General features: G+C 55.8%; 11 protein-coding genes across 11 annotated transcripts; 5 read left to right on the top strand and 6 right to left on the bottom strand.

Annotated features, from left to right (window-relative positions):
* Positions 1–1,576: 1,576 nt before the first annotated feature.
* Positions 1,577–2,727, top strand: BO72DRAFT_525293 (adenylate kinase family protein; the record flags this gene model as incomplete). The annotated part of the gene is made up of 5 exons (XM_040949945.1): positions 1,577–1,847; positions 1,928–2,211; positions 2,269–2,487; positions 2,559–2,618; positions 2,668–2,727. 5 exons carry the CDS (start codon positions 1,577–1,579, stop codon positions 2,725–2,727), a joined length of 894 nt encoding a protein of 297 aa, XP_040804409.1.
* A 485-nt stretch (positions 2,728–3,212) lies between these two features.
* On the bottom strand, positions 3,213–4,855 carry BO72DRAFT_371229 (membrane insertase OXA1; the record flags this gene model as incomplete). Its single annotated transcript, XM_040940991.1, has 3 exons — positions 3,213–3,857; positions 3,949–4,698; positions 4,766–4,855. 3 exons carry the CDS (start codon positions 4,853–4,855, stop codon positions 3,213–3,215), a joined length of 1,485 nt encoding a protein of 494 aa, XP_040804408.1.
* Positions 4,856–5,128: 273 nt separating this feature from the next.
* BO72DRAFT_445408 (TOM13-domain-containing protein) lies at positions 5,129–6,244 on the bottom strand. The gene is made up of 2 exons (XM_040944035.1): positions 5,603–6,244; positions 5,129–5,505 (listed from the first exon to the last, which is right to left on the bottom strand). Exons 1-2 carry the CDS (start codon positions 5,876–5,878, stop codon positions 5,389–5,391), a joined length of 393 nt encoding a protein of 130 aa, XP_040804407.1. The 5' UTR covers positions 5,879–6,244; the 3' UTR covers positions 5,129–5,388.
* Positions 6,245–6,653: 409 nt separating this feature from the next.
* On the top strand, positions 6,654–9,636 carry BO72DRAFT_466223 (P-loop containing nucleoside triphosphate hydrolase protein; the record flags this gene model as incomplete). The annotated part of the gene is made up of 4 exons (XM_040946762.1): positions 6,654–6,725; positions 6,786–7,165; positions 7,217–7,922; positions 8,590–9,636. 4 exons carry the CDS (start codon positions 6,654–6,656, stop codon positions 9,634–9,636), a joined length of 2,205 nt encoding a protein of 734 aa, XP_040804406.1.
* Positions 9,637–9,965: 329 nt separating this feature from the next.
* Positions 9,966–11,228, bottom strand: BO72DRAFT_363806 (uncharacterized protein; the record flags this gene model as incomplete). Its single annotated transcript, XM_040940760.1, has 1 exon — positions 9,966–11,228. A coding segment is annotated over one exon (1,263 nt), but the record flags the coding sequence as incomplete, so codon positions are not given.
* Positions 11,229–11,963: 735 nt separating this feature from the next.
* On the top strand, positions 11,964–13,192 carry BO72DRAFT_445405 (COG2 family protein). The gene is made up of 2 exons (XM_040944034.1): positions 11,964–12,121; positions 12,191–13,192. The coding sequence occupies exons 1-2, from the start codon at positions 12,107–12,109 to the stop codon at positions 13,064–13,066; spliced, it is 891 nt and encodes a 296-aa protein (XP_040804404.1). The 5' UTR covers positions 11,964–12,106; the 3' UTR covers positions 13,067–13,192.
* On the bottom strand, positions 13,113–14,377 carry BO72DRAFT_475379 (mitochondrial 54S ribosomal protein uL1m). Its single transcript, XM_040947324.1, has 3 exons — positions 14,035–14,377; positions 13,388–13,952; positions 13,113–13,319 (listed from the first exon to the last, which is right to left on the bottom strand). The coding sequence occupies exons 1-3, from the start codon at positions 14,304–14,306 to the stop codon at positions 13,227–13,229; spliced, it is 930 nt and encodes a 309-aa protein (XP_040804403.1). The 5' UTR covers positions 14,307–14,377; the 3' UTR covers positions 13,113–13,226.
* Positions 14,378–14,566: 189 nt separating this feature from the next.
* BO72DRAFT_483907 (glutamate--tRNA ligase GUS1) lies at positions 14,567–16,887 on the top strand (the record flags this gene model as incomplete). The annotated part of the gene is made up of 2 exons (XM_040947831.1): positions 14,567–14,824; positions 14,888–16,887. The coding sequence occupies 2 exons, from the start codon at positions 14,567–14,569 to the stop codon at positions 16,763–16,765; spliced, it is 2,136 nt and encodes a 711-aa protein (XP_040804402.1). The 3' UTR covers positions 16,766–16,887.
* Positions 16,888–17,546: 659 nt separating this feature from the next.
* On the bottom strand, positions 17,547–18,144 carry BO72DRAFT_303758 (uncharacterized protein). The gene has a single exon (XM_040940458.1). It carries the CDS (start codon positions 17,988–17,990, stop codon positions 17,649–17,651), a length of 342 nt encoding a protein of 113 aa, XP_040804401.1. The 5' UTR covers positions 17,991–18,144; the 3' UTR covers positions 17,547–17,648.
* Positions 18,145–20,275: 2,131 nt separating this feature from the next.
* On the bottom strand, positions 20,276–22,827 carry BO72DRAFT_445402 (methylenetetrahydrofolate reductase (NAD(P)H) MET12). The gene is made up of 2 exons (XM_040944033.1): positions 22,537–22,827; positions 20,276–22,450 (listed from the first exon to the last, which is right to left on the bottom strand). Exons 1-2 carry the CDS (start codon positions 22,621–22,623, stop codon positions 20,465–20,467), a joined length of 2,073 nt encoding a protein of 690 aa, XP_040804400.1. The 5' UTR covers positions 22,624–22,827; the 3' UTR covers positions 20,276–20,464.
* Positions 22,828–23,540: 713 nt separating this feature from the next.
* Positions 23,541–24,104, top strand: BO72DRAFT_339048 (uncharacterized protein; the record flags this gene model as incomplete). Its single annotated transcript, XM_040940590.1, has 1 exon — positions 23,541–24,104. A coding segment is annotated over one exon (564 nt), but the record flags the coding sequence as incomplete, so codon positions are not given.
* Between the last annotated feature and the right edge of the window lie 25 nt (positions 24,105–24,129).

The raw sequence follows: 24,129 nt of genomic DNA, 5'->3' as shown, positions 1-24,129 counted from the left end.
GGGGAGGGGGGGGGAAGGGAAGGTATTGTGGTATTGAAGCCGCATGCCGATCTGGTCTGGTCTCTTTGTCTGGGAATGAGTAGTGAACTTAACGTGACGTGATGGAGGGGAGTCACGAACCTTTTTTTGTTTATGTATATATATATATATATACGTATGCGTTTAGGGCGAGGCTGCGCCAGCGGGTTATATTTAAGATTTACTTGGTGATGCTGATTCTGACGGCCGATCTTCCGTGGTTCGGCCGGACCAAGGCTGGGAATTTTGAGGTCTGGATCTTTGGGCGGTTCCCAGCCTTGATCCAGAAGGCAGTAGCCTGAAGAAGGGAGTGAGGTTGCCCTATATCTTATATATAGGGTTGAGTTGAGTGGAGTTGAGTAAATATGCTTGTGCTGATGCTGCTTGGTGATGGTATGGCCGGGTCTGTGGGGATGATATTAGTGATTAGTGATTGGGGTGGATTGGGGGAGTGGGTAGCTTAACGGACTATTTATATATGTGTTTATAGTATATATACATATATATATAAGTATATATATTCGCATAGGCCAAGGTTGGGCCAGTGTTCAAGTATAAGATTTATTTGGTGATGCTGTCGATCAATTGATTCTGACGGCCGACCTTCCGTAGTGCGGCTGGACCAAGGCTGGGAATTGGGCATTTTGGGATTTGGGGACGTTCGGGCGGTTCCCAGCCTTGGTCCAGCCAGGGCCTAGCCTGAGGAAGGGAGTGAGCTTGTCCTCTAGAAAGAGGGTTATTCTGTGTAGGCGGAGGTGTTAGCTGCGAGGTTGATCTGGTTGCTGGGCTCATACATCGAGAGAAGACAGGAGGCACGATGCAAAAGAAGTTGATGGATCAGGACTTACTAGGGTGTTGAACCCTTTCCCTTCATCCTGAAGGATGGGAGAAGGACTTGATATTGTGGGTGGCTAGAGCAGGAGCCATTCCCGCTAGAGCCAGCTCGTGGCTATAGCTGTGTCTGAAGGATTAGCTTGGGGGTTGAGCTGTGGGATGGAGGAGGGATAATGGCCAGAAGACAGGTCTTTTGCTATACACGTACCAGGTCTCGAGAGCGGTTTCTTCGAGGGACCGCATACTGAACTCTAAGAGGTCTTGCAAGTCAGACCTCGAGTATGGATCTGAAGTGTGTTGTTGGTTCACCGCCAAAGGACACCATGAAAGGAGATTCACGAGAAAGAGATAGCTACAGGGGGTGATGAAAGAGAGAAAAGAAAAAAAGGAGCAACACGAACAACACCAGCTCACGACAACAACGACATCATAGGGCTCCGCTTCTAGGCAACGGTCGACCCCAGTGCTGCATCGCATCGTCGCCGACTAAGCGACGCAGACGGGTTCACTGGCCATATTGAATGAGAGTGCATGGGATCAGAAACATGCGTCCTTTCTCACCTTTTCACTTCATGCCGGTCGCTTCTCTGATCCTGAAGCAGACGCAGGCGATTCTTGTTCTAACTGCAGGACCTGTTTCCGTTCAAGGGATCTATACTGATAGCTGATACCACCGGTTAGAACACTGATACATCAGCCACAACACTGATAAACAGGCCAGAACATGAGCCCCCCCGAGATAAACCAGCAGACCGAGCTGCCAATCCGCTTGAAGCCGGCACACACTCGAAGCGTTACGTCGGCGCGCCAGGATCATCGACATCTCGCGAGTGCCGGCATCTTGCATCACCCCGAATATCGCTACGACCGGGTCCTTCACATTCAAGATAAATCCCTCCCCAGCGTCGGGCTTCTGGCCATGAGACCCCGTCACAGACCCACGGAAGAGCCACCCCCGGCCGATCTATCCAGCGCCGTCGTGTTCGTTGTCACAGGTAAGTTCTGCGGGAATTTGACTTGGGGCTCGGGCTCGGGCTCGGGCTCGAATTGTGAAACTGATATGCGGCCAACGCAGGAGCGCCCGGCGCCGGCAAGACCACCGTCGCCGTCGACCTGGCCAAGGACGAAGAGCTCGGCTACCTGGAAATCGACGCCCTCGTCGAGCAAGAGGAGCGCAGGCTGAGGTTCCGTCTTTCGAAACCGGTCCCCGACGGCGAGGGCGAGCACAAGATCGTTCCGAGCGCCGTGCTCTTCAGCCTCATCAAGCAGGAGATCGCGGAGCAGATGGCCGCCGACGTGTACGAGTTCGTCATCGACGGCCTCGTCATGATGCCGGCGGCGCATGACTTCTTGGATCGAGTAGGGTTCACCACCCCACAGGACCGGAGCTTGTGCTAACGGGTGGTGGGTGTGTAGTGCTTCAACTTCCAGCACACCCTGCTGCTGCACGCCGACGCCAAGATCCGCTTCTCCCGCTGGTCGTGTCGGCGCTCGATGCTGAACGGGCCTCGCATCTCCCGTGCACAGTACGACCGTGCCCGCCACAAGTTCTTCCGGAATTCGCAGCCCTTCCTGGTCGCCGATAGGGTTTACCTCTCCGAAGCGCATCAGGGCCTCACGGAGTCCACACGCATGGTAGGTGTGCAAGCAATCGGGTTTTTGGAAAGAAGATCGGATGACTGATGATAATGCGGCCATGGTCGTAGTTTGACACGGGTGAAATGCCTCAAATGTATTGGTATCCCAGCCTTCGTCGCTGCGTTCAAGTGAGTTTCTTGCCCCAGACTCAGAGACGTGGTATTGATCCTTTGGTAGCAGGTGCTTATTCATCAAGCAGGGAGATACCTCGATGCCATGATTGAGGCGGAGAATTGAGGCACCGGGCGAGGTTCAGGGTCAGAAGCGAGATGTGTAGTGTGTGATGACTGACGTTGTTCTTCACTGCTTATTGATCTAGTCCTTTGGAACTTCTGGCTGTATTGGACTGCAGTATAGCTGTGCCTGTTTGTATTTGCGATGAGGGGGATGGTGCAAAAGAAAGGAAGGAGATTAAAGAAGTGTTGTTAGTGACGGACTTCAACTGAGTTAAATCCCCGGTGCTGACAAAGCCCAGACACTGAGTCCCAAGCGTGAGGAAACTATGGACAAGATCATTGCAGATCTCAAATCCCAATGCATTCTTAGTAAACAAGGTTGGAAGCACATGGTAATCATGCAGATGATGAACTGAAAGAGAATGAAATGAAAATCGAACAAAGCACCCATAATATACAGAGAAATACAACTCCCAAAAGTCCACTCCAGCTAGCTGATCATGTCCAGTCCGCATCCTTTCTGGTGCAGGGTCTAGTGTGTGGAATTCATCGCTTCATCGTTGAACGGGCCTGCTGGCGCTGCTGCTCCAACAGCCTCATGTGCGCCTCGCGGCGGGCCCGGTTGCGCTCCTCGCGCTTATACTCCTCCTCTTCCTTTCTCCGCCTCTCGTAGTCCTCCGCCGTCTTGCGGTCCTTCTCGCTCAACCGCGGGGGCTGCGCCACCGATCCGTCCTCGTTCAGCTTGGGTCCCGTGCCACGGATCTCGTCGATCTTGCTGCTTGCCTCCTGCTTGATTTTGTCCTTGGACTGCTTGAAGTTTTGAATCGCACGGTCGATATAGCTCACCTGCTGCTCCGGAGCACGGACAGCGGCAGCGGCGGCGGCGGCTTCCCGCTGCTTAGCAGTTTCAGCCTCCATCATCTCACGGAGCATGCGAATGGGGTTCTTCTGCTCTTGGCCGGGAGCCAGCTCAACCTTTTCCACCTGGGCGATCCCGGCCCATTGGCGGAAAGCAGGCTTGGAAAGCAGGTACGCCTGGGTCATACCAACGAGACCGGTGCTCGTGAAGTACAGCTGCAGAGCCGCAGGGAAAAAGGCCATGAACATGAAGGAAATGGCAGGAAGGCCGTACTGCACCGCCCTTCCAATCTCGGTGTTCTGCATGGCGTTGCCTCCAGACTCTCCTCCTTTCTGTTGCGGGAGGCCGCGGTTAGCAAGCGTGCCTCGATCCAGGAGCGGAATGGGAGACAAGAACGAGTCATCGAAAGGTGGCAGCACATACCTTGAGGGAGAAGTACAAGAAGAAGGAGCTGACGGCGGGCAGGATGTAGAGGGGGTCGGCAATTGTAAGATCCTGGAGCCAACCAACATGCTCCGAGGTTAAAGCGGGCACCGGCAAGGAAGTCATGCCTTTGATTACCCGGTAGCACCCAAAGCCGAGGGGAATCTGGATCATGGGAATCATTGCCTTCCAAGGCTGGATGCCGTGCTTGGTGTGCAGCTCCTGCATGTCGGCCCGGGCCTTGTTCATCTCGAGCATGTTGCTCTCACGCGAGGCGGCCATCTGCTTGGCCCGGATCGGGGTCGTGAGGTGTTTGATGTTGTTGAGCTTGGTCGTGGCATTGGCAGCCTCGAGCGTGGGCTTCACCATGGCCAGACGGACCAGCAAACCAGTGCCGATAATACTCGCCCACCACGGGAGTCCCGAGTAGATGTGAACATGCTCGATGATCCATTCTATTGTCGAGGAGAAACCCCAGCCGTAGTCCAACCCCAATTCTTTCAGGTAGCCAATCTTCTCCGGGATCGTCGTGATGTCAATCTCCACCAAGTCTGGCACGGCCTCAACAACTTCGGGAGTAGGGACGACGGTAGGAGCGTCTGCGGGGGCGGCCGTGGTCGAATTGAAACGAGCAGCGGAGATAGCAGGGATGGCGGACGCAGACCGCAGCGAGGAAGTCTTAGCCATGGGCCGGCTGGACGCTCCATAGCGAAGAGCGTTTCTGGAGGCTTGCGGCCGGAATGAGGACATCTATAGGACCGAGTTAGTTAAACTGGGGGAGTTGGGGAAATTAGAGCGAAGGCGTAAATAAACTCACCGATCGACTAGAGCGCGAGAAAGCAAGCAATCGCTGGCGGGCAGTGGCAGGCATAGCGCCGCGGCCAGCAAGACCAGTTCCTCCCAACATGGTTGTTGAATTGAAATGCCGAGTTGGGGACTGGAGAGGAGACAATCGGAGGGAGTGACTGGACTGAGGGACACCTGAATGGGAAAATCGGGGCTCCGGCGACGGAGCGCTTTTTTGTTGCCAAGCCGTGTTTTTCTGCCGGGCGGCCGGAGGAGAAGAGGGCCAAGTGACCCAGCATCGTTGGCGGACAACCCGGTCTAGGATCAGAGCAACATTGACCAACTATTGTGTATCATGTAGCTATACTTGGTGTTGAGGGGTGAGTCCACAGTATTCGTATTGATCAGTCCATTCTCTTTGTGAAGAATATGCTACAGATTTGTCAAATGTATGAGCTTCGCCGGACGCCGTTTAGGTCAAGCCTATCAACTGATGCTTAGATCTATGTACACTAGAACTTCTCAACAAACGCGCGCATCCTGCGCTGCTTGCTTTGACAGATGAACTGCGCTCGGGAGACGGTTCCCTAGCCTACCCTGACGACCGCTTCACCGGTTTTAAGGATCTATAATGCTGCCTTCCCCAATCATCATCTACTCCAAGGACGTGGTGTCTTGCAGACCAGCAGCTCTAGTGCTCCGTCGCTGCGGGAGCTCGCGCACTTCAATGCCAGGTCCAGCTGGTCTAGATCGTCGATGCATAGGGAACACCTGCAATGATCGCGGGGTTAGCACATCTGCCGGTCAACATCGTGGAGAGGAGCAGGTCCGCCCCTGCCTCCCACGACAGGGGTCCACGCCTTCATACCTTTGTGCCGGACCAGCCTAGCCTGTAGGCAGCCTCATGTGCAAACAACTCGCCAAATCCCAACATCAAGCCGTTCACGAAAGGAAGCACCAGGTTGATCGCGGCGCCGCGCAGAATGCTCCAGAACGTCGGGGGCTTGTAGAGGATCAGAGGGGAGCTCGAAGTGGAAGAGGAATGCGAGGAGTCATCGTGGTTGGCGGAATAAACTTCGGAGTCCGAGTGGACAGTCAGTCCAGATTCGTAGAGCTCCCCGGAGTTGGAGAGGTCGGCGGCCATGATGCGGGGAGGGAGCAAGGTATATCAAACGGGGGGTATCTTAGGAGGAAAATATGGTAGGGCTGAGGTTTGTCCAAAACAATGATCTGCTCGCAGAAGTCAAATCAGTGGTTTCCGGTGGAGATGAAGGCCGACAAATCAACAGCCGAAGTGGACGGGGGTAGCTTGTAAGGTATCTTGTTGAGGTTGTTCAACGAGTGGATGGAATGAATGCTCCAATACACCTGACCTGCGCGGCGGTTATGTAAGCCGCAGAGCTGCTCACTCGTCAGTTGCGCAACGCCCAGCACCGATGCGTGTGAAACTGCCAAGGGAGTATATGATGCTTTGAGAATGGGAACTGGTAGTCTATAAGCTACAAATAGTATATAAGGTGCATGGTACTTCTACATGGCCGAGTTTACTGCGGAAGACAGTATAGTTATAGCTATCAAGACTGCTGACTGTTTCTGCCTGAGGCTTCAATGTGGAATCGATGAATAGACGGAAGATCCCCTCTTCCGGATGACCAATCAGGCAACAGTGACGTACCTCAGCTTGTCAGCTTGTCCTCATTGTTGTTTCCAGCTTCAACTAGGTATAGTAAAGCTACTACCAGTTGTATCCACTAGATCTCCTTCCTTGTTCCCAAGGCGCCTCCCGCCAACTATCACCTCTGTTGCATACTCCTGAAAATATCTGGACGATACTCTGTTTTAAGTGAACGAGTGACTTCATTCTCAAACCAATTTTCTCCGGCGCCAGCGACCTTTGCAGTCCCGGTTATATCATCAACATGGAGCACCAAGCAGCTCACGATGAGCTAGTATCCCAGTTCTGTGCTATGTCTGGCACTGATGCCGCAGTAGTATGCTTGTCCCTGAATTTTAGAGGAACTGGACTCCACACTAACGTCTACTTCTTACAGGCTCAAGAATACCTGGCGGCCAGCGAATGGGACCTCGAAGCCGCAGTGACCGAGTTCTTTGCCGAGCAGGACGAAGCTATGCAGGGCGCAAACACAGGCTCAGGGCAGCGCTTAGGAGCGGAAACGGGGCCAGTCGCCGGTCGCACACTCGGTGGGAGTTCATCCCAGTCTCCATCCACTACCCCGCAGCCGTCCTCGTCGCGCAGGACCGGACCGAAGAAGAGATTCGCGACGTTGGGCGATTTTGCCTCCGGGGCTGGTGAATCCTCGGAGGAGGAGGACTCCGTGAACCAGGATTTCTTCGCGGGAGGGGAAAAGTCTGGCCTCGCCGTGCAGAACCCGGACGACATCAAGAAGAAGATTATCGAGAAGGCCAAGAGGTGAAACCTGCCACCGGTAGCATGCCCAGAAGGAGGCTAACACTGTAGTAGAACTCAGCCGCCCTCCTCGGATGAACCAAGCAGACAGTCGCACTTCACGGGCACAGCACGTACCCTCGGTGGCGATGATGCTCCGAGCAGGGTAATCGAAGCCCCGAGCGCGCCCGCTACGCAAGTGCCGCAACGAGTCCAGAGAACGCTTCATTTCTGGGCCGACGGATTCTCCGTCGACGATGGCGAGCTGTACCGCTCCGATGACCCCCGGAACGCAGAGATCTTGGAGGGGATCCGACAGGGTCGTGCTCCTCTCTCGATCATGAACGTACAGTCTGGCCAAGAGGTGGACGTGGAAATCAACCAGCACGAGGAGAAATACGTCAAGCCAAAGCCCAAGTACAAACCCTTTTCTGGCCAGGGGCAGCGACTGGGAAGCCCTACGCCTGGCGTGTCGACCTCTGCCGCGGCCCCAGCCCCAGCTCCAGCTCCAGCAAGTCAGGCCTCAGAGCCACCTAAGCCTACTGTCGATGAATCTCAGCCCACCATCACCCTGCAAATCCGCCTTGGCGATGGCACACGACTCACGTCTCGCTTCAACACTACCCACACGATTGGGGATGTCTACGAATTTGTGTCTGCGTCCAGCCCCGCTAGCCAGTCCCGCCCGTGGGTCTTGATGACTACGTTCCCCAGCAAGGATCTTACGGACAAGGGTGCTGTCCTGGGGGAAATGGCCGACTTCAAGAGGGGCGGCGTTGTGGTGCAGAAGTGGCAATGAGCGTGCAATGAGGCCGTGGACTAGAAGTTATGCAATGAGCCAGGCGTAGATAGTCTCTGGAGGTCTAAAACTAAGAAATGAGATGAGATGATTCATGAGGATGAGATGATTCATGAACAATGGGGATGATTTAATGATTCTGTGTATTACTGAAGGTCAGATGAAAGCGGAATTTAAAAACTCCCGACCCTCGTAATAAATAAGAGCAAATTGCGAAGCTGAAGCTGAACCCGAGTATCTTTTCCGGCGTTCCTGTCGCCAAGCCCGATTGATAAGCAACCTCCGCGGAATGACGCAGAAAAAAAACGCGCCCGAAATCGGCCATCGCCATCAATTCCATTCATTCCCCCACCCGCTAAACAGGCTGTCTGCTCCTCCATTGATTCTCCGTCCATTCAGCAGAAAACAAGAAGATGCCTCTGGACGGAGTCAAGAACGTGGTGCTGGTGAGAGAACTTCCAATCCCTGTGCCTTTGCTGGAATATTTGCCCCTCCTCCTCTTATCGATAACGCGCAGTGGAGGGTCATACTCCAGCATACTCCAGCACACTCACCTGCGAACCTACTACACCCTCACTCCAGAAATCCTGCCCTCGACAACCCCAGCTTCCTGCGAGGATATGCGACTAACATCTCTGATCGGGAACAGGTCCTCTCCGGCAAAGGCGGCGTCGGCAAATCCTCCGTGACGCTGCAGCTGGCCCTGGCGCTCTCCCTGCAGGGCAAATCCGTGGGGATCCTCGACATCGACCTCACGGGGCCCTCGATCCCGCGCTTAGTCGGCCTGGAAGATGCAAAGATCACGCAAGCGCCCGGCGGCTGGCTGCCTGTTCCCGTGCATACCGCTGTAGATGCACCAGCCTCAGCATCGCCATCGCCACCTTCTCCTACCCCTACCACCACAACGACACCCGCTCAAGACCACCACCAAGAACCCACCACATCCACCCCCTCAAAGACCTCCTCCCCCTCCACCCCCCGCGGCCCACTACACTGCATGTCCCTCGGCTTCCTGCTACGCTCCCGCTCCGACGCCGTCATCTGGCGCGGCCCCAAGAAAACCGCCATGATCCGACAATTCCTCTCGGACGTCCTCTGGGGGGAGACCGACTATTTGCTGGTCGACACCCCGCCCGGCACGAGCGACGAGCACATCGCCCTCGCCGAGCAGCTCCTCACGCTGTGCAGCACCGGCCCTACCTCACCCTCCTCCGCCCCTCAATCCCCAGCGACGCAGGCAACGCCCCCCCGCCTCGCCGGCGCCATCCTCGTAACCACCCCGCAGGCCATCGCCACCTCCGACGTGCGCAAGGAAGTCAACTTCTGCGTCAAGACGCAGATCCCCACGCTCGGCGTAATCGAGAATATGTCCGGGTATACGTGTCCGTGCTGTGGGGAGGTGACGAATCTGTTTTCGAGCGGGGGCGGGGAGGTTATGGCGAGGGAGATGGGGGTCAGGTTTCTGGGGAGCGTGCCGGTGGATGTTGGGTTTGGGGCGTTGGTGGAGGGGAGGGGGATTGGGGCGGATGGGGAGGGGAGTGATCAGGAGGAGGATGCGGAGGAGGAACAGAAAAAGGAAAAGGAAAAGGAAAAGGTGGATGATGATCGGCCTTTGGTTGAGAAGTATCGGGAGGGGTGGTCGTATGCTCGGTTTGAGGGGTTTGCGAGGACGTTGATTGCGGAGATTGAGGGGTAGAATTCCTTGGTGGGCTTGGGGTTTGGGTTCTATAAACTTGTGAGGTGAGAAGTATATAGGTGGATGCATTTATCTTGTTCATGTTCATATATGATGTCCTTGTGTGTACGGTGGGAACGATACCATGGTTTCTGAGTCTGAGAAGACTGTCGGGGAGATTCGGTCTAGAATTGAAGATTGTCTGCATGTGCATGTGCATGTGCATTTGAACTTGTTTCCCAAATGTTGGGACTTGCAAATCGGATTGGAGTCATTAAATAGCATACAGTCGTATATCATCAATCATAGACAGAAAAACAGAACATTCAGCCATCATGGCCGTGGGCTGGCCGCTCCAGCATTGCCCGCAGCCTCATTTCTGCTGTCACCGGACTACGTCCATACTCGGCATCGTTCATGATATACCGGAGCCAGCCGAAGAGACTCCGCATATCGACCATCGAGGACGGTCGGGGTGTCCCCGAAAGGTGGTCTTCGCCAGCTTGCGCGGTTCCTACATTGCTTGTACTGAGCGGCCGACTGCGACGGGATGCCTCGGGAGGATAGTGGCTCTCGGCCTGCGCGTCCAGCAATGTCTCCGACACCAGTGCCGGTGTAATCATCTCGTAGGTCCGGCGTCGGGCGTCGTTCTTCACCTTCCTCCCCAGGAGACCTCGGCCACTGGCGCTCGACTTGGACGCGATCTCCCTGGTGGTCAGAAGCAAGTCAACCCCAGTCTCGCCATGCGCCGACTGCAAGGCTGCCGAGGATCGTGGGGTCGTGGGCTGAACCTGCAGCGATGCGCTGTCCGCGGGTAAGGACATTCTCGAGTGAGACCCCGTCCTCGTCGTCGTCGTCGCCTGTCGGAGTTGGCCCCAGTACCGAAAGGGCGGAGCGGAGTGGAAATCACGCCCGTCGGCAACGCTGTTATCGTCGTCATAGATGACAACGTCGTTGTCAGCCTGTCGCTCGTGGTCGGAGCTTGCTTCATCCACCGTCAACAGGCCGCCGGGCGGAGCGCGGATCTCGCCCAGGGGCGCGATATGGCTCCCGTACTCGTTGGCCAGGCTCAGCTTGCTGCGACCGCAGATCTCGCCGATGGCGTCGAGCGTGTGCCGGATATCGGGCTCGATGGCGCGCAAGATGCCATCGATGCTAAAATCCTCTTCGGAGGGGAGCGCCGGCGCATGAGGACGGCTGCTCGAGCGCGAAGAGAAGAAGAGGAATGAGCGCCGTGAAGGCATCGTGGCTGCAGTGGATGTCGCATTAGGGCTTTCTCCGGAATATGCTCGCACCAGCACGGGTTGAGACCCTAAGGTGGTGGTGGTGGTGTTGGTGGAGGAGGATGGCCGAGAGGTTGCGGGCCGGCCCTTGGCTGATAAGGGTCTGGCATAACCATTCAACTGACGGAGTGCAGTGGCACGATGTGCTCGAGAGGACCCAGCAGTCAGAGACAGGTCATCGTTGCGATAGGGATGATGCGTGGATGGAGAGGGTCGGACAGTCTCGACCACCGCAGACGAGGAGGTATGGGTATGGGTATGGGGGTGAATATGCAGAGGGCTGAGCTGCGACCATCGGCGGCGCGGGAAGGAAGACGACGAGGATGACGGGGCAAAAGAAGCACCCGTGTGGGTGAACAGCCTGTCTGAGTGAAGATCCATTGTTCCGGCCAGCCGATGACAAACAAAAATCCCAGCCAGTGTGGATGCAAGGCTAGACTAGAACGTGGACCGAAGGGGAGGAGGGGAGGGGAGGGGAGGGGGAGGAGGGGGACAACAACGAAAGGCGAGGATGACAACACCACCATCACCACCACCAAAAGCTACACCATCCTCCCCGAGGCGATGATCAACCCCACCTTACGGTCTCAACGCGCAGCTGAGACGGCGGCAGCGGCAGCGGCAACAGCAACAGCAACAGCAACAGCAACAGCAACAGCAGTGGCAGTAGCGGGGAGGACACAGACCAACGGCACGAGACACGTAGGTGGTTGTTCCAGCGCATCAGTCACTGGGAACACAACCACGCATGAGCTCCGCGTAACCCTGTAGTGTGGCTGTCTGAGACCATGATCGCCATCGCCATGACTCCCAAGCGTCGGATGACACGCTGATCAATGCGACCAGGCTAGCTTCTGCAAGACCAAGAGAAATGAAGATGGTTATGTACTGTATATACCGTATGTAGGCGTAGATGTAGATGCAGATGTAGATGTACTGTACAGTAAGTAGCAAACGCGGAAGTATAAGGTTGCTCTTCAATCGTTTACTCCCTCCGCTTAGAACCACCAACTGGTCAGCATGCCACCACCTGTAACTTACCTCTAACTACTCCGTAACTACCACCACCAAAGTAACTTCCGTACCTCTCCACTTCCTTCCCCTCTCTCCACTCTTCCACTCCCTCCCCGACTTCCCCAAAACATTGTTGTTTGTCAACCATCTGTGCGCGTCCTTCAGCCTGGCCTATATCCGACCTTACTTCCAGAATGAACAACTTCCGTGTATGCATGCATCCATCCATTTCCACCCACCTCCCCTCACCCGGGCTGACAATTCCATCTCCGCGGTAGTTTGGCGACTCCGACGAGTCGGCCTCCGATCTCGATGACGATACATCCGGCCTGCCATTCCCGGAACCTCTGTCCCGTGCCTCCTTTCTCGCACCGGATTTCGACCCCGCCACCTACCTCTCCTCATTGACCAACCGACACCAGAGCCTGGAAGACTTGCGACAAGAACTACGGGACCTCGACCAATTGCTCAGCCGGGAGCTGCTCGACCTGGTCAACGAGAACTACCAGGATTTTCTGTCGCTGGGGATCGCACTGCAGGGTGGAGAGGAGAAGGTCGAACAGGTGCGCGTCGGGCTCCTGGCCTTCCAGCGCGATGTGCGGGCGATCCGCGATAAGGTGGAGGCCCGACAGGAGGAGGTCGAAGGGCTGCTGAAAGAGAAGAAGCGGTTGAAGGGTGAGGTCAACGTGGGACGCGCGTTGCTGGACTACGTGGATCGCATCGAGGAGCTGGAGAGGAAACTCATGATCGGAGACGCCGCTCGCCAACCTCGCGCCGACTCCTCCGCTACCGAGGTCGAGTCGGACTCGGACTTTCTGGACAGCGCCAGCGATGATAGTGAGGAGGAACTAACAAACGGGGCTTCGGCAACACCGCTCGTTTCGCTGAAAACGCTCGAGCACCATATCCAGAAGTATTTGTACCTGACGAGGCTGGCGGCCCGGATTGGCGAGGAACATCCCTTCATCCAAGGCCAGCGAACTCGGGCCTCGAAGATTCGATCAGCGCTGCTCCTGGATCTGAAAACGGCCCTGGACCAGGCCAGCCATGCGGGTGACAAGCGAGACAAGAGAACGATGGCTATCTTACGCCTCTACAAGATCATGGGTGAGGACGCCACAGCGGTGTCTGCACTGAAGAACATGAAATCCTAGATTCTCTCTCCCGAGAATAGGAGTGAAGCCACTTGTGTATAGCGTCGGCGTTGGGGAAAAGTCTTATGCTTTGGAGATATATGTCAAACAATACCATTATACACCGTGTCCTGCCTAATGAAACATATTCTGTACACTCGGGATATTCAAGAAACTATATTTATGGGCCATGCATGCTGGTGGTGTCTGGGGTTTGGTCGGACTTGAATTCGCCGTTTAAGCTGAAGCCGGGGCCATTCGTGGAGCTCAACACCTGGAGTTGTGGGTTAGCGACAGGTCCTTGACCGGAGGACTTTTTAAAATGGATGGTCGCTGACTTACCACCTCGTAGATCTCCTTAACTATGCGATCGTTCATGGCGGCGGCATCCTTCTTGATCTGCTCCAGAGCGATACGCATGTTGTCGCGCAATTGCTCCGGGGAGAAACCCAACTGGCCGATGGGAAGACGAATGACGGCAGCACGCTCTCTGTAGGTCGTACCACCACGTAGCATCTCGACCCGGGAGGCCACATCTTCAACCACCGTACCCATCTTTGCGCTGGGCATCAGACCGCGGGGACCCAGGAACCTGCCCAGGCCGGCTTTGCTCAAGGCCTCCATACTGTCCGGATGGGCGATACAGCGATCGAAGGGAATGTTGCCACCCTTCACCGCATCGAAAACCTCCTGTTCTCCGACCAGAACAGCACCCGCATCGCGAGCTTCCTTCTCCTGTCTCGAACCGGGGGGACAGATGACGGCGATTCGAGATTCCGTCGAGATCGAATGGGGCAATCGGAGCATGTTGCGGATGACGGGACCGTCTCGCTTGGACTTCAGGCGGATGTGCAGTTCATACTTGGAGACAGTGGGCTGGCGGCCGACTTCGAAGGCGCGGATATATCTGCAGTCCCCAAAGGTTGAGTGATCAGCGACTGACTTGTCTCTGGGTCGAATGACTATTCCGAGAAGCAGTTTGCACATACCTCATCGCATCGCACAGCGCAAATTGCTCCATATCCTTCAGGTTATGCTGCTTGAATTCTTTGTTCGTGGCCTTCTTGCCCTTGACCTTGGCCTTGTCCTTGTTGCTCTTGTAGCCCTGGCTCTTGACTCTTTTCACGCTTGCCTTGCTAGCCCATCGCGTCTGCTGAAAAGTGGAAACGACCGAAGCCAAGGGGCCAGGTCGCAGGGCAGATCGACAGGAAGAGACCAATCCCCGTGCCGCAGTGGGCAGCAGTGAGTGCAAGGAAGACATGGCAGCAGGCGTGTTTGACCCCGGATTCTGAATGAACAAAACGCCCAATGCCAAATGGGAAAGCCGATGTTTTTTGGCCGCCGACGGGAACTCGAGCAAGTTCCGAGTCCGGGCGGCCCTGGAAAGGCGGAGAAACAATACCGCCGGCGGAATCCCCATTGAGTCAAGAAAAGTGCCCCTCTCCGCCCCATCCCGGCTTCTACTTCTTCACTTCTTTCCATCATCCCAATTCTTTTCTCACGAAGAAGCGAAGAAGAGAGATGTCGCAGTTTCAGCTGACTCTGGCCACTCGCGCCAACCCGGCCGCTTTGCTACCTGTCCTTCTGGTTGCCACTTCCCTCAACCAGGAGCAGAATGTCATTGCTATCAACTACGAAGATAGCGCTGTCTTGAGCAGTGGGGACAAGGCCACCGTCGAACTCACCGGTGCTAACGGCTCGCCTGTCTATGGCTCCGATAATGCGATTAAGGAACTGCGTGCTGCTTTTCCTTTCCTGAACGCCAAGGATGAGAAGTTGGTACGTGGGCTGGATACCGTCCAATTGCACATGGTTCTACGTCTACTAACCACTGCAATGTAGGAGACCGAATGGCTCTCTCAGCTCGAGACTTTCACCACTCTCGACTTCAAGACCCTCGAGCCTCAGCTCCAGCGCCTGAACAACCACTTCCTCCTGCGCTCTTTCGTCGCTGGTTACTCGCTCTCGACCGCCGACCTCGCCATCTGGGGTGCTCTCCGGGCCAACAGGGTTGCCATCTCCCCTGTGCGCAAGGGTGCTCTGGTCAGCCTGACCCGTTGGTTCAACTTCATCGACGAGCTCTGCCCCTGGGCCGCCACTGCCCTCGAGTCCATGAACGCCGTCGCCAAGGAGAAGAAGACCGCCAAGGCCAAGGAGGGAGCCAGCTACGACATCAACCTCCTCAACACTGATAAGGGTGTGGTGACTCGCTTCCCCCCTGAGCCCTCTGGATACCTCCACATCGGACACGCCAAGGCGGCTCTACTGAACGACTACTTCGCCCACGAGAAGTATGCTGGAACCCTGCTGGTTCGTTTCGATGACACCAACCCCTCGAACGAGAAGCTGGAATTCCAGGATGCCATCATCGAGGATTTGGCCCTCATGGGAATCAAGCCGGACAGGCTGAGCTACACCAGTGACTACTTTGACGAGCTCTACGAGTACGCTATCCGCATCATCAAGGAGGGACATGCCTATGCCGATGATACCGACAAGGAGACCATGGCCGAACAAAGAATGGTCGGCGAGCCCAGCAAGCGCCGTGACGCATCGGTCGAAGAGAGTCTTGCTCGCTTCGAGGAGATGAAGCAGGGAACCCCCGAGGGACTGCGGTGGTGCATTCGGGCCAAGATCTCGTATGACGCTCCCAACAAGACGCTTCGTGACCCCGTCATCTACCGATGCAACGTCGCGGAGCACCACCGAACTGGCTCCAAGTGGAAGATCTATCCTACCTACGACTTCGCATGCCCGATCGTTGATTCCAAGGAGGGTGTCACCCACGCCCTGAGAACCATTGAGTACCGTGACCGCAATGCCCAGTACCAGTGGTTCCTGGACACCCTCAAGCTTCGCCATGTGCAGGTCTGGGACTTCGCCCGCATGAACTTCGTGCGGACCCTGCTGTCCAAGAGAAAGCTCACCAAGCTGGTCGAGTCCGGCGCTGTCTGGGGCTGGGATGACCCGCGCTTCCCCACTATCCGGGGTATCCGTCGTCGCGGCATGACGATCCCGGCTCTGCGCGAGTTCATCCTGAAGCAGGGCCCCAGCAAGAACATCGTGAACCTGGACTGGACCCTCTTCTGGGCGACCAACAAGAAGTACATCGACCCCGTTGCTCCGCGCCACACTGCGCTGTTCAAGAACCAGCTGGTCAAGGCCAAGCTGAACGGCGCGCCTGCCGCGTACACCGAGGACAAGCCCAAGCACGCCAAGAACCCGGCGATCGGCACCAAGAAGGTGACCTTCAGCGGCTCGATCCTGTTCGACCAGGAGGACGCCAAGACCTTCAAGCAGGACGAGGAGATCACGCTGATGGCGTGGGGCAACGCGATCGTGCGCAAGATCGAGACCGACGCGGCCACGGGCGCCGTCACCGCCCTGGAGCTCGACCTCCACTTGGCGGGCGACTTCAAGAAGACGGAGAAGAAGGTGACCTGGCTCTCGGCCGACCAGGAGCTCGTCCCCGTCGAGCTGGTCGACTTCGACTTTTTGCTCAACAAGGACACCATGACCGAGGAGGACACCCTCGAGGCCGTCCTGAACCCCCACACCGAGTTCCGGGATGAGGCCGTCGCCGACGCCAACGTTGCCGACCTCAAGGAGGGCGACATCATCCAGTTCGAGCGCAAGGGCTACTACCGTCTCGACCGCCCCTACGCCCCCGGCCAGCCCGCCGTGCTGTTCAACATCCCCACCGGTAAGGCGGGCAAATAGATCCACTTCCGCTTTTCTGGAGGTATAGACGCCTATGAAGATACAACGAATAAACTTTTCGGATTTATATTGCACTAAAAGACTCGATCAAGTTTCAAGTTTCAAGGTTCTTTTGTTTCTTGTTCTTTCTTGTTCTCTCATTCCAGTTCTCCGTACGTAGACGATCACGGGCCAGTCGTAGTCGTAGTCGTATGGTCCAACCGCGTTCTGGCGGGTGCAGCTCGTCCACAAATCAAGGTGTAGGTAAGCCCTTGACCCAGAACCGAGGAACCCGAGAATCGAATCCATCATTAACCCATCCATAATCATGAGTGGGACAGGCTCAGAGTGGATGCGGCGCGGGCTCGGCTCAGGGCTGGCAACTCTGGATTAAGTTAGGTTGGTCGATGGCCCCGGGAGAACTTGATGGCAGGCTCCGTAGATCTGATTCGGCGGATAACCCTACATTGAGTACCCCTAGTAGGTAGTAGTGTATTGGTGAACTGTTTGGCTGCAATTCTGCAATTCCTGTTTGCTTATCCAATTAAAGCACCGCCACTTTGATAAGAAGAGTATACAAATAATCTGTATATACAATTGTGCTTGTCTATTGCTCCCAATCTCATCCCATGTCCAATCAAAATACTTTTATGGCCAAACCAGCCCCAGTCGCCGTAGCTTGTACTGCCGGGATATCTCAACTGGTACAATCCATGATACCATATGAAGAAGGATGGAATCTCAACCTGTTGACAACCATCGTAGTCGGGTGGGAAACAACCCGCGCGCCCCCCCGCCCCCCCCCCCTTCGTCTCTTCTCTTTTCAACCCGCGAAGATTCAGTTACCATGGCGCAGTAAACTCATGTCACCTAGAATGAGAAAAGTTATGCAAAACCGCCAAGTCTAGTCAAAGACCCTGTGGAAATAAGAATGAGAATGACAAGGAGATGGTGCAGTACGGTAAGGTAAGTGATAACACACAACACCCTGAGGAACGGAGCCTGGCGAGCGGTGATTACGACCGCAAGTAAGTAAGCAATTGGAACTGGGGACCCTCTCCTCCCCCCTCCCGCCACGCTTCAGTTTACGTACAACTGACATGCAAACTGACGAAAAGCACGGAGTGCCCAAGACGAGCATGACCAGGACCAGAACGGGTGAGGGACAAAAATTTGAAGCATCCATCATCATCGGGCGACTCCCGCGGATGTTGAATTTCAGTCCATGATGGTTGGCGACAGACATACCTTTTCCCGTAGTGGTTTCTCAAAGATCTACCTTAAGTGGTTGGATGGTTGGGACGAGATTTTGTGTCTAAGCCGCGGACAACACATGCAAATGGCGCATTCAAGCCATATCCTCCAGTCAATCAGTGAGGCTAATGCTTACTCTTACCGGGATTCTTTTAAACAGAACCCCTTCCCCCCCCCCCCCCCCTTCCCTTCCGGCTTGATTGTGGTCGGGCAAAGGACAAATCCGCAGCAGCACGAGGCGATGGAATATGTTTTATGAGTACGCGCCACTGGTCCTAGACATACAAATGAATACGATACAGGATCATAATCTACTTGCCTTGCTCCGGCCATGCCTTCTGTTAGTTGGTCGCTCCTGATTTATACAATCCTTTTTTTCTTTGAACATTTGGGAGGATAGAGTACACAGCACTTTCCTCATGCAGTTATTGCTGGAGTATGGCGATGAGGGCATGTCAGCCTTCAGCAATATCCTGCACCTTCGGAGTGAGTCACAGTCAGAATGGTGCAAAAGTTGCCAGTCAGTCTCAGATGGCACTTTGCATACGTGCTTATGGTCAGAAAACCTGTAGACGGACCATGCATCTCCCTGTTAATTGGTTGCCTCATTTGTCTTATGACCGGGGCGTCTGGCAGGGTGTCTGGCAGGGGAGAGAAGAGCAGACCCCAAGCAGCCCGAAGTCTCAAGCAGGCGAAAGAAAGCCTAACGGGGTCGTCGTCCGTGCGATGGTGGCAGATAGCCTATAAAAAGCGACGGTTCCCCCTTGTCCTCGAGTCTGGGGATTTTCTTCTTTATTCACCTTCCCTTCGCGAAGTGGTCCCGACACCTGTTCCTGCCCTACGGAGTACATTGTATCCGGTGAGCGAGCGGGCACTAGGACGGCAAGATGTCGGACGATGTTGGTCGAGTGCGTCTTCGTTGTCTGAAGTGCGGGGGAAAGCTTGTGTTCAGGAAGACAGTCAAGTGGCAAAACGGGAATCGGGGCCGTCCATTTTCGAAGTGTTCTAACTGTCGTGATTACGAGTGGCGAGATGGAGGAGGGCTCTGGTCTACCAACCCGCATTGCCAAGAGTGTAAGATCCCTTTGCGTCTGCAACGGTGGAAAAAAGGCTTCCAATTGTGCTGTGATTACAGGAAGCATAAGCACTTTGAGGAGATTGATGGAGAACAGGCGCATGAGCTCATAGATGCGTTCCTACGCCATGTGAGGACGTCCCTTGATCTTCTGGCGCTCGAAGAGAGAAGCCTTAGGGAGATTGGGGTCCCGCGGAGTGCTCTGGGGTGGCTTCTGAGGCAGCGCAGCTACTTGGAGGAGCAAAAGGAGCAGGCACTTGAGTGGAAGAAGTTCCTGGAAAGGAGATTTTGACCATGAGGAAGACGATCGCTGGAAGCCGCGGGGCAGTATGAAGCTCGCTCGAGTCCGAGGCAAGGCCAAAGGAGCTCTAGAGTGGCGGCGGATCGTTTTCACTGGGTATTGTCGCAAGCGTTGGGAAGGAGGACTCGCCCTGTGGCATTGATTGCACAGGTGTACCTAGGCAGATTGATTATTCTTGTGATGGGACTTGGTGGTTCAACGTTTTGTTTTTGATCGCGTTCAATACTTCACTTGTTGACATAATTTGTGTTTTTGGTACAGTACATTGATTTCTCTCGTTAGCAGGATGACTTACACTGTCACTGATTATATCAGAGCTAGTAGTTATTGAATTCTTTTTTTATTTCCAGAAGGCTTTCTATGACCCTTCCTTCCTTTCTCAGGGTAGAGAAACGTATAGTGCCCACTATGAAATCAGATACAAGGGGAACCACTACGAATAATGGAGTGTTTGTGGTCCTGTAGTCCACCTCTTAGACACATATGTCTCTCCAGGGTTGAGTTTCAGGATAGCTTATCGCGTCCATTTCGATGAAGTTGCTATTAGGGACCGATCTCGTGGATTTCGTAGAATTTCAGTCCAGCTGCTGAATTGGGGCCAAGCCTCATAAGAACCTGAAAGAGTGCATTAGGTACCTAGGACGGTACGTAGGTACCTTACCTACTGTGGATGGAAAGGACTCAGGGCTGGGATACTTCAAGTTATTTCACCTTGACCAGCCACTGCACTACCTCTCTCACAGGCTACTAGCTACAGCTACAGCTACTAGCTACTAAAGGGTTATGCAAAGAGAGGCTGGTATGGACTACGAATCGGGGGCACTGGAAGCTAGACGCAGCCTTATCTCGGAGCTACCTTATTCGACTGCGGTTAAAGGAAAATGCAGGGAGAGAGAGAGAGCCAAATTGAATAAGGTATGACGACTCATCGAACATGACCTCTTTTCTGTATAACTCACACAAAAATTATATGTTCTCATCTCAATACACAGTCCCGAAGAATAAGGGTGAGAAAAGAACCCTTATGTTTAGTGTTCAGATACAGGATATCCCCCTTCCTGGGTAGGTCACAGCCAACCGCATCGACCACCTACCAGCCCGCCAGCTCCCTCCACATCCACTTGGTCTCCTCCTCCTCCTCCTTGGAGCCGACCTCGGTCCCGGCGCCGAACTCCTGCCCCACGACGCAGACCAACCAGACGTCGTTCTTGGTGGCGTCGAGGAAGCGCTCGGTGGCCGAGTTCTTGGGGTAGATGCGGCGCCACTCGTCCCAGATGCGGTAGGCCTCGTCGCCCCAGGCGCGGAAGCTGACCTCCTCGATGATGGTGGGCGTGACGATCTCCTTTCCTCTAAACACGCCCCAGGTGACGGCGTTGACGTTGGCCGGGTTGATGTCGATGGGGTCGGGGTCTTCGGCGTTGGAGCCGGGCAGGGAGGACTCGAAGTCGCCGCGGACGTTGGTGGCGAACCAGGCCAGTTTCTCGTGGCCGTGGCGCTCGAGCAGCGGCTTGAGGATGGTGTGGTAGTCCGCGCTGGGGCAGAAGAACTCGACGAACGGTTTTTGGAACACGAACCCTTCCCCGGGCGGACCCCAGCCGAAGATCGGGTCGTCGCTGCGCACGCCGTTGATGGCCGGTTGCGAGGCCAGGGTCCACCACCCGCGCTTGTCGATCAGCTGCAGGAGTTCCGGCCGGATGATCTCCGTCTCGGCGTTGAGCGTCGTGCCGGACCCCTCCTCGGCCCCGCCTTCGCTCCACGGCACGATGTACAGCTCGCCGGACACGTGGCGCCGGAAGAGCGCGCTGATGTCGTCGCGCGTGACCGGGTACCCCCAGACTTTGTGGGCCACGGCCGGCGGGATGTGCAGGGAGGGCCCGTACCCGTCGATCTCGCCGAAGGCGGGCGAGCGCGCATCACCCCATCGTCCGTTGGGGAAGTCGTCCCACGTCGCTTCTCGTCCGAGGGCGCCGAGCCCCTCCGAGATCTGCAGCGTCGTGCTGCGATCCGGGGGCATGGCGGGCAGTCCGGCGCTGAGCGCGGTGGCTTCGTGGCTGACGGACTCTCGCGAGGATACATCCGACGGCTGCAACTTGTCGACAATGACGCGGTTGTGGGGCATAGAGCTGACCGAGGAGCGGCGGCTGGCGAGCGCGAGCGCCGGTTTTTCGAGGCGGGCGGCCGAGTATGCCGCGGAATCTTCGATGGGTTCGTCATATTCCGTGTACGGACCGATGAGGTCGCAGCGCTCGAGCAGGAACGACACCGTCTTCTCGAGGTTGAGCGTGTAGAAGTGGAAACCACGCAGGCCTGGGGTGGGGATGCTGCGGATGCCGTCGACCAGGTCGCAGACGATGTCGACACCGGCGCGCTTGACCGCGTCGTCGTCGTGCTTGATCTCTTCCAACTTGGACAAGATATGCGGGGGGATTTTGACATGGCTGAGCTTTGTCACGCGCGTGAGGATCTTGTAGCTGTGGAGGGGCATCAAGCCGGGGATGATGGGGATGGTCTTGAAGGCGCCGGATTCGTGGTTTCGTAGCATGTTCTCGAACTTGGTGTAGGCGTCAATGTCGTAGGTCAACTGAGTCATGATGAAGTCGGCGCCCGCCTGGGTCTTCTCGACCAGGTATGGCACGTCCCTGGCGGGGTCCTGGCTGTCCTGGAAGTTGTCTGCCGGATGCCCCTCGGGGTAGGCAGCCACACCGACACAGAAGTAGTCGCCGTGATGCTTGCGGATGTAGCGCACCAAGTCCACTGCAAAGGTAAAGTCCTTGTTGCTGTCGTCCTCGCCGTGCATGTTGTATTCCTCGCTGCGGGGCGGGTCGCCACGGAGGGCGAGGATGTTCCTGATGCCCAGGACCTTGGCTTCCTCCAGCGCCTGGTCCACCAGGGCGCGGCTCATGTTCGTGCAAGTCAAGTGTAAGCATGTGGTCAACTGCAGTTGGCGCTGACAGATCTCGGCCAGTTCCAGGGACCTTTGCGCGGTACTTCCTCCAGCGCCCCAGGTGACCGTGACGAACAAGGGACGAAGGGCCTGGGCCATACGCTCCAGACGGGCTTGAAGGTTGGCGAAACCCTAATGGCGAATCCATGAACAATCAGTATATATGGCTTGGGTTGGAGTCATCTTGCGGTGCGGGGAGAGGGAAAGAAAAGCCCCACCATCTTGGTCTTGGGAGGGAAGAACTCCAGCGAAAAGTAATTCGCATCGGGCGGCAAAGCCGCGATCTTATCGGTAATCTTCTCCATGGTGAAGCCCGGCTCTTCTGCGAGATCTAGTAGGAGACGATGGCGAGAGAAGGAGGGAGAAGTGACCGAGGAGAAGAAGACGCAAGAGAAGAAAGGCGGCGGTGGGGAAGAAGATCTGCTTCTGGCGCGGACTCTGAGGGGCCCTCCGGAAGAGGCAAAATGACGAACTGCCGATCTGGTCGGGCGACCCCATTTCATCTTTTGCCCAGTTCTGTACTTGTTCATACATTCACTAATTGTACATGCAATCACTCATCCTGACTGTTTGGTGTGGCACATTCGTCAAAGCATGCGTTCTTTGTCGTAGCCGACTGCCTGCATTAACTATGCATTCACTGACGGCCTCTGGGCTTGGCTGCTGCTTGCTCCACGAGGCAAACGGGCGTGTGAGAAACTGGTGAACCATGGAACTCTTGTCGCAATAGGTGGTAAAGCACGAGAAGGCAGACAATTGGATTACTGATGATAGAACCTAGGATATCGGACAGGGTCCATTGTTCTTAGAGGAATCCAACTATAGAGATTAATCCAATCGATTGTCAATCAAACAACCATCAGTCGTGCAAACAGGGCAAACACCAACCACCACCAGCAGCAGCAGCGTATCGCAACAACGAGGTTACTCAAGACAGATGCAGTCCACCTCAGACATACATACATACATACATACATACTCACCTTCCTGCAGCCTGTCAACCTGTCAATGTGATCAACCTAATTACCCCCCAGCTTCAAGCCAACCTTACCGATCAAGATTCCCAGACGAAACTCAACGAATCCCACCTCCCCGGTATCCCCTCACCCAACCGTCCGACGGGAATGACATTGCGATAACCCCGAAAACAAAGAGAATGGCCTCTCAACGCTCAATCTCCCGTCTCACCCACTTCTCCTCCATCGCCTCCCACCTCAAGCCCTCCTCCCGCCGGTACACCTCGACCCCGCCTTCCCCTTCTCCGCCCGCCGCCCCGAAAGACCTCCGCGCTCGCCTGCAGCGATTCAACGACCGCCTCCCCCCGTTCCTGCGCACCTACACCACGCCGCTCCTAGGCGCGCCCGCAACGCACGTCACCTCGTTCCTCATCCTGCACGAGCTCACCGCCATCGTACCTTTATTCGGGCTGGCGGCCGCTTTCCACTACGGCAACTGGCTGCCCGACCTGACCGCGAGCGAGTCCTTCCAGCAGGGCACGCAGCGGTTCCAGCGGTGGCTGCGCAAGAAGGGCTGGGTGGATGCGGATACGCAGGTGGATCTGGTCTCCCTTGAGGGTGGCGGAGAATTGACTCTTTCGGAGCGAGTGGCCGGGAACAGCCGCAGTCAGACGGAAGGCGTGCGTCTCGTGCTGGAGTTTGCGACGGCGTACACGGTGACCAAGTTTCTCCTGCCGGTGCGGATTGCGGCGAGTGTTTGGGCTACGCCGTGGTTTGCGAGGGTGGTTCTGGGGCCCTTGGGGAAGGGTGTCCGGGGGCTACTGGGGAGGAAGTAGATAGCAGTGCTGTGATATT

Source organism: Aspergillus fijiensis, assembly GCF_003184825.1.
Source record: "Aspergillus fijiensis CBS 313.89 unplaced genomic scaffold BO72scaffold_9, whole genome shotgun sequence".
In the NCBI taxonomy this organism is placed as follows: domain Eukaryota; kingdom Fungi; phylum Ascomycota; class Eurotiomycetes; order Eurotiales; family Aspergillaceae; genus Aspergillus; species Aspergillus fijiensis.
Note: the sequence above shows the minus strand (reverse complement) of the source record. Positions and strands in the feature narration are given on the sequence as shown.

Excerpts from the sequence above, each read along its gene's own strand:
- BO72DRAFT_445408 (XM_040944035.1), bottom strand. The coding sequence starts at position 5,878 with ATGGCCGCCGACCTCTCCAACTCCGGGGAGCTCTACGAATCTGGACTG. Across the intron at positions 5,506-5,602 it reads TAGGCTGGTCCGGCACAAAG|GTGTTCCCTATGCATCGACG; the intron begins GTATGAAGGCGT and ends CGATCATTGCAG.
- BO72DRAFT_475379 (XM_040947324.1), bottom strand. The coding sequence starts at position 14,306 with ATGTCTTCCTTGCACTCACTGCTGCCCACTGCGGCACGGGGATTGGTC. Across the intron at positions 13,953-14,034 it reads GCGCTGTGCGATGCGATGAG|ATATATCCGCGCCTTCGAAG; the intron begins GTATGTGCAAAC and ends TGGGGACTGCAG. Across the intron at positions 13,320-13,387 it reads TTAAGGAGATCTACGAGGTG|GTGTTGAGCTCCACGAATGG; the intron begins GTAAGTCAGCGA and ends CCACAACTCCAG.
- BO72DRAFT_303758 (XM_040940458.1), bottom strand. The coding sequence starts at position 17,990 with ATGTCTGTCGCCAACCATCATGGACTGAAATTCAACATCCGCGGGAGT.
- BO72DRAFT_445402 (XM_040944033.1), bottom strand. The coding sequence starts at position 22,623 with ATGGAGAAGATTACCGATAAGATCGCGGCTTTGCCGCCCGATGCGAAT. Across the intron at positions 22,451-22,536 it reads TCCCTCCCAAGACCAAGATG|GGTTTCGCCAACCTTCAAGC; the intron begins GTGGGGCTTTTC and ends ATTCGCCATTAG.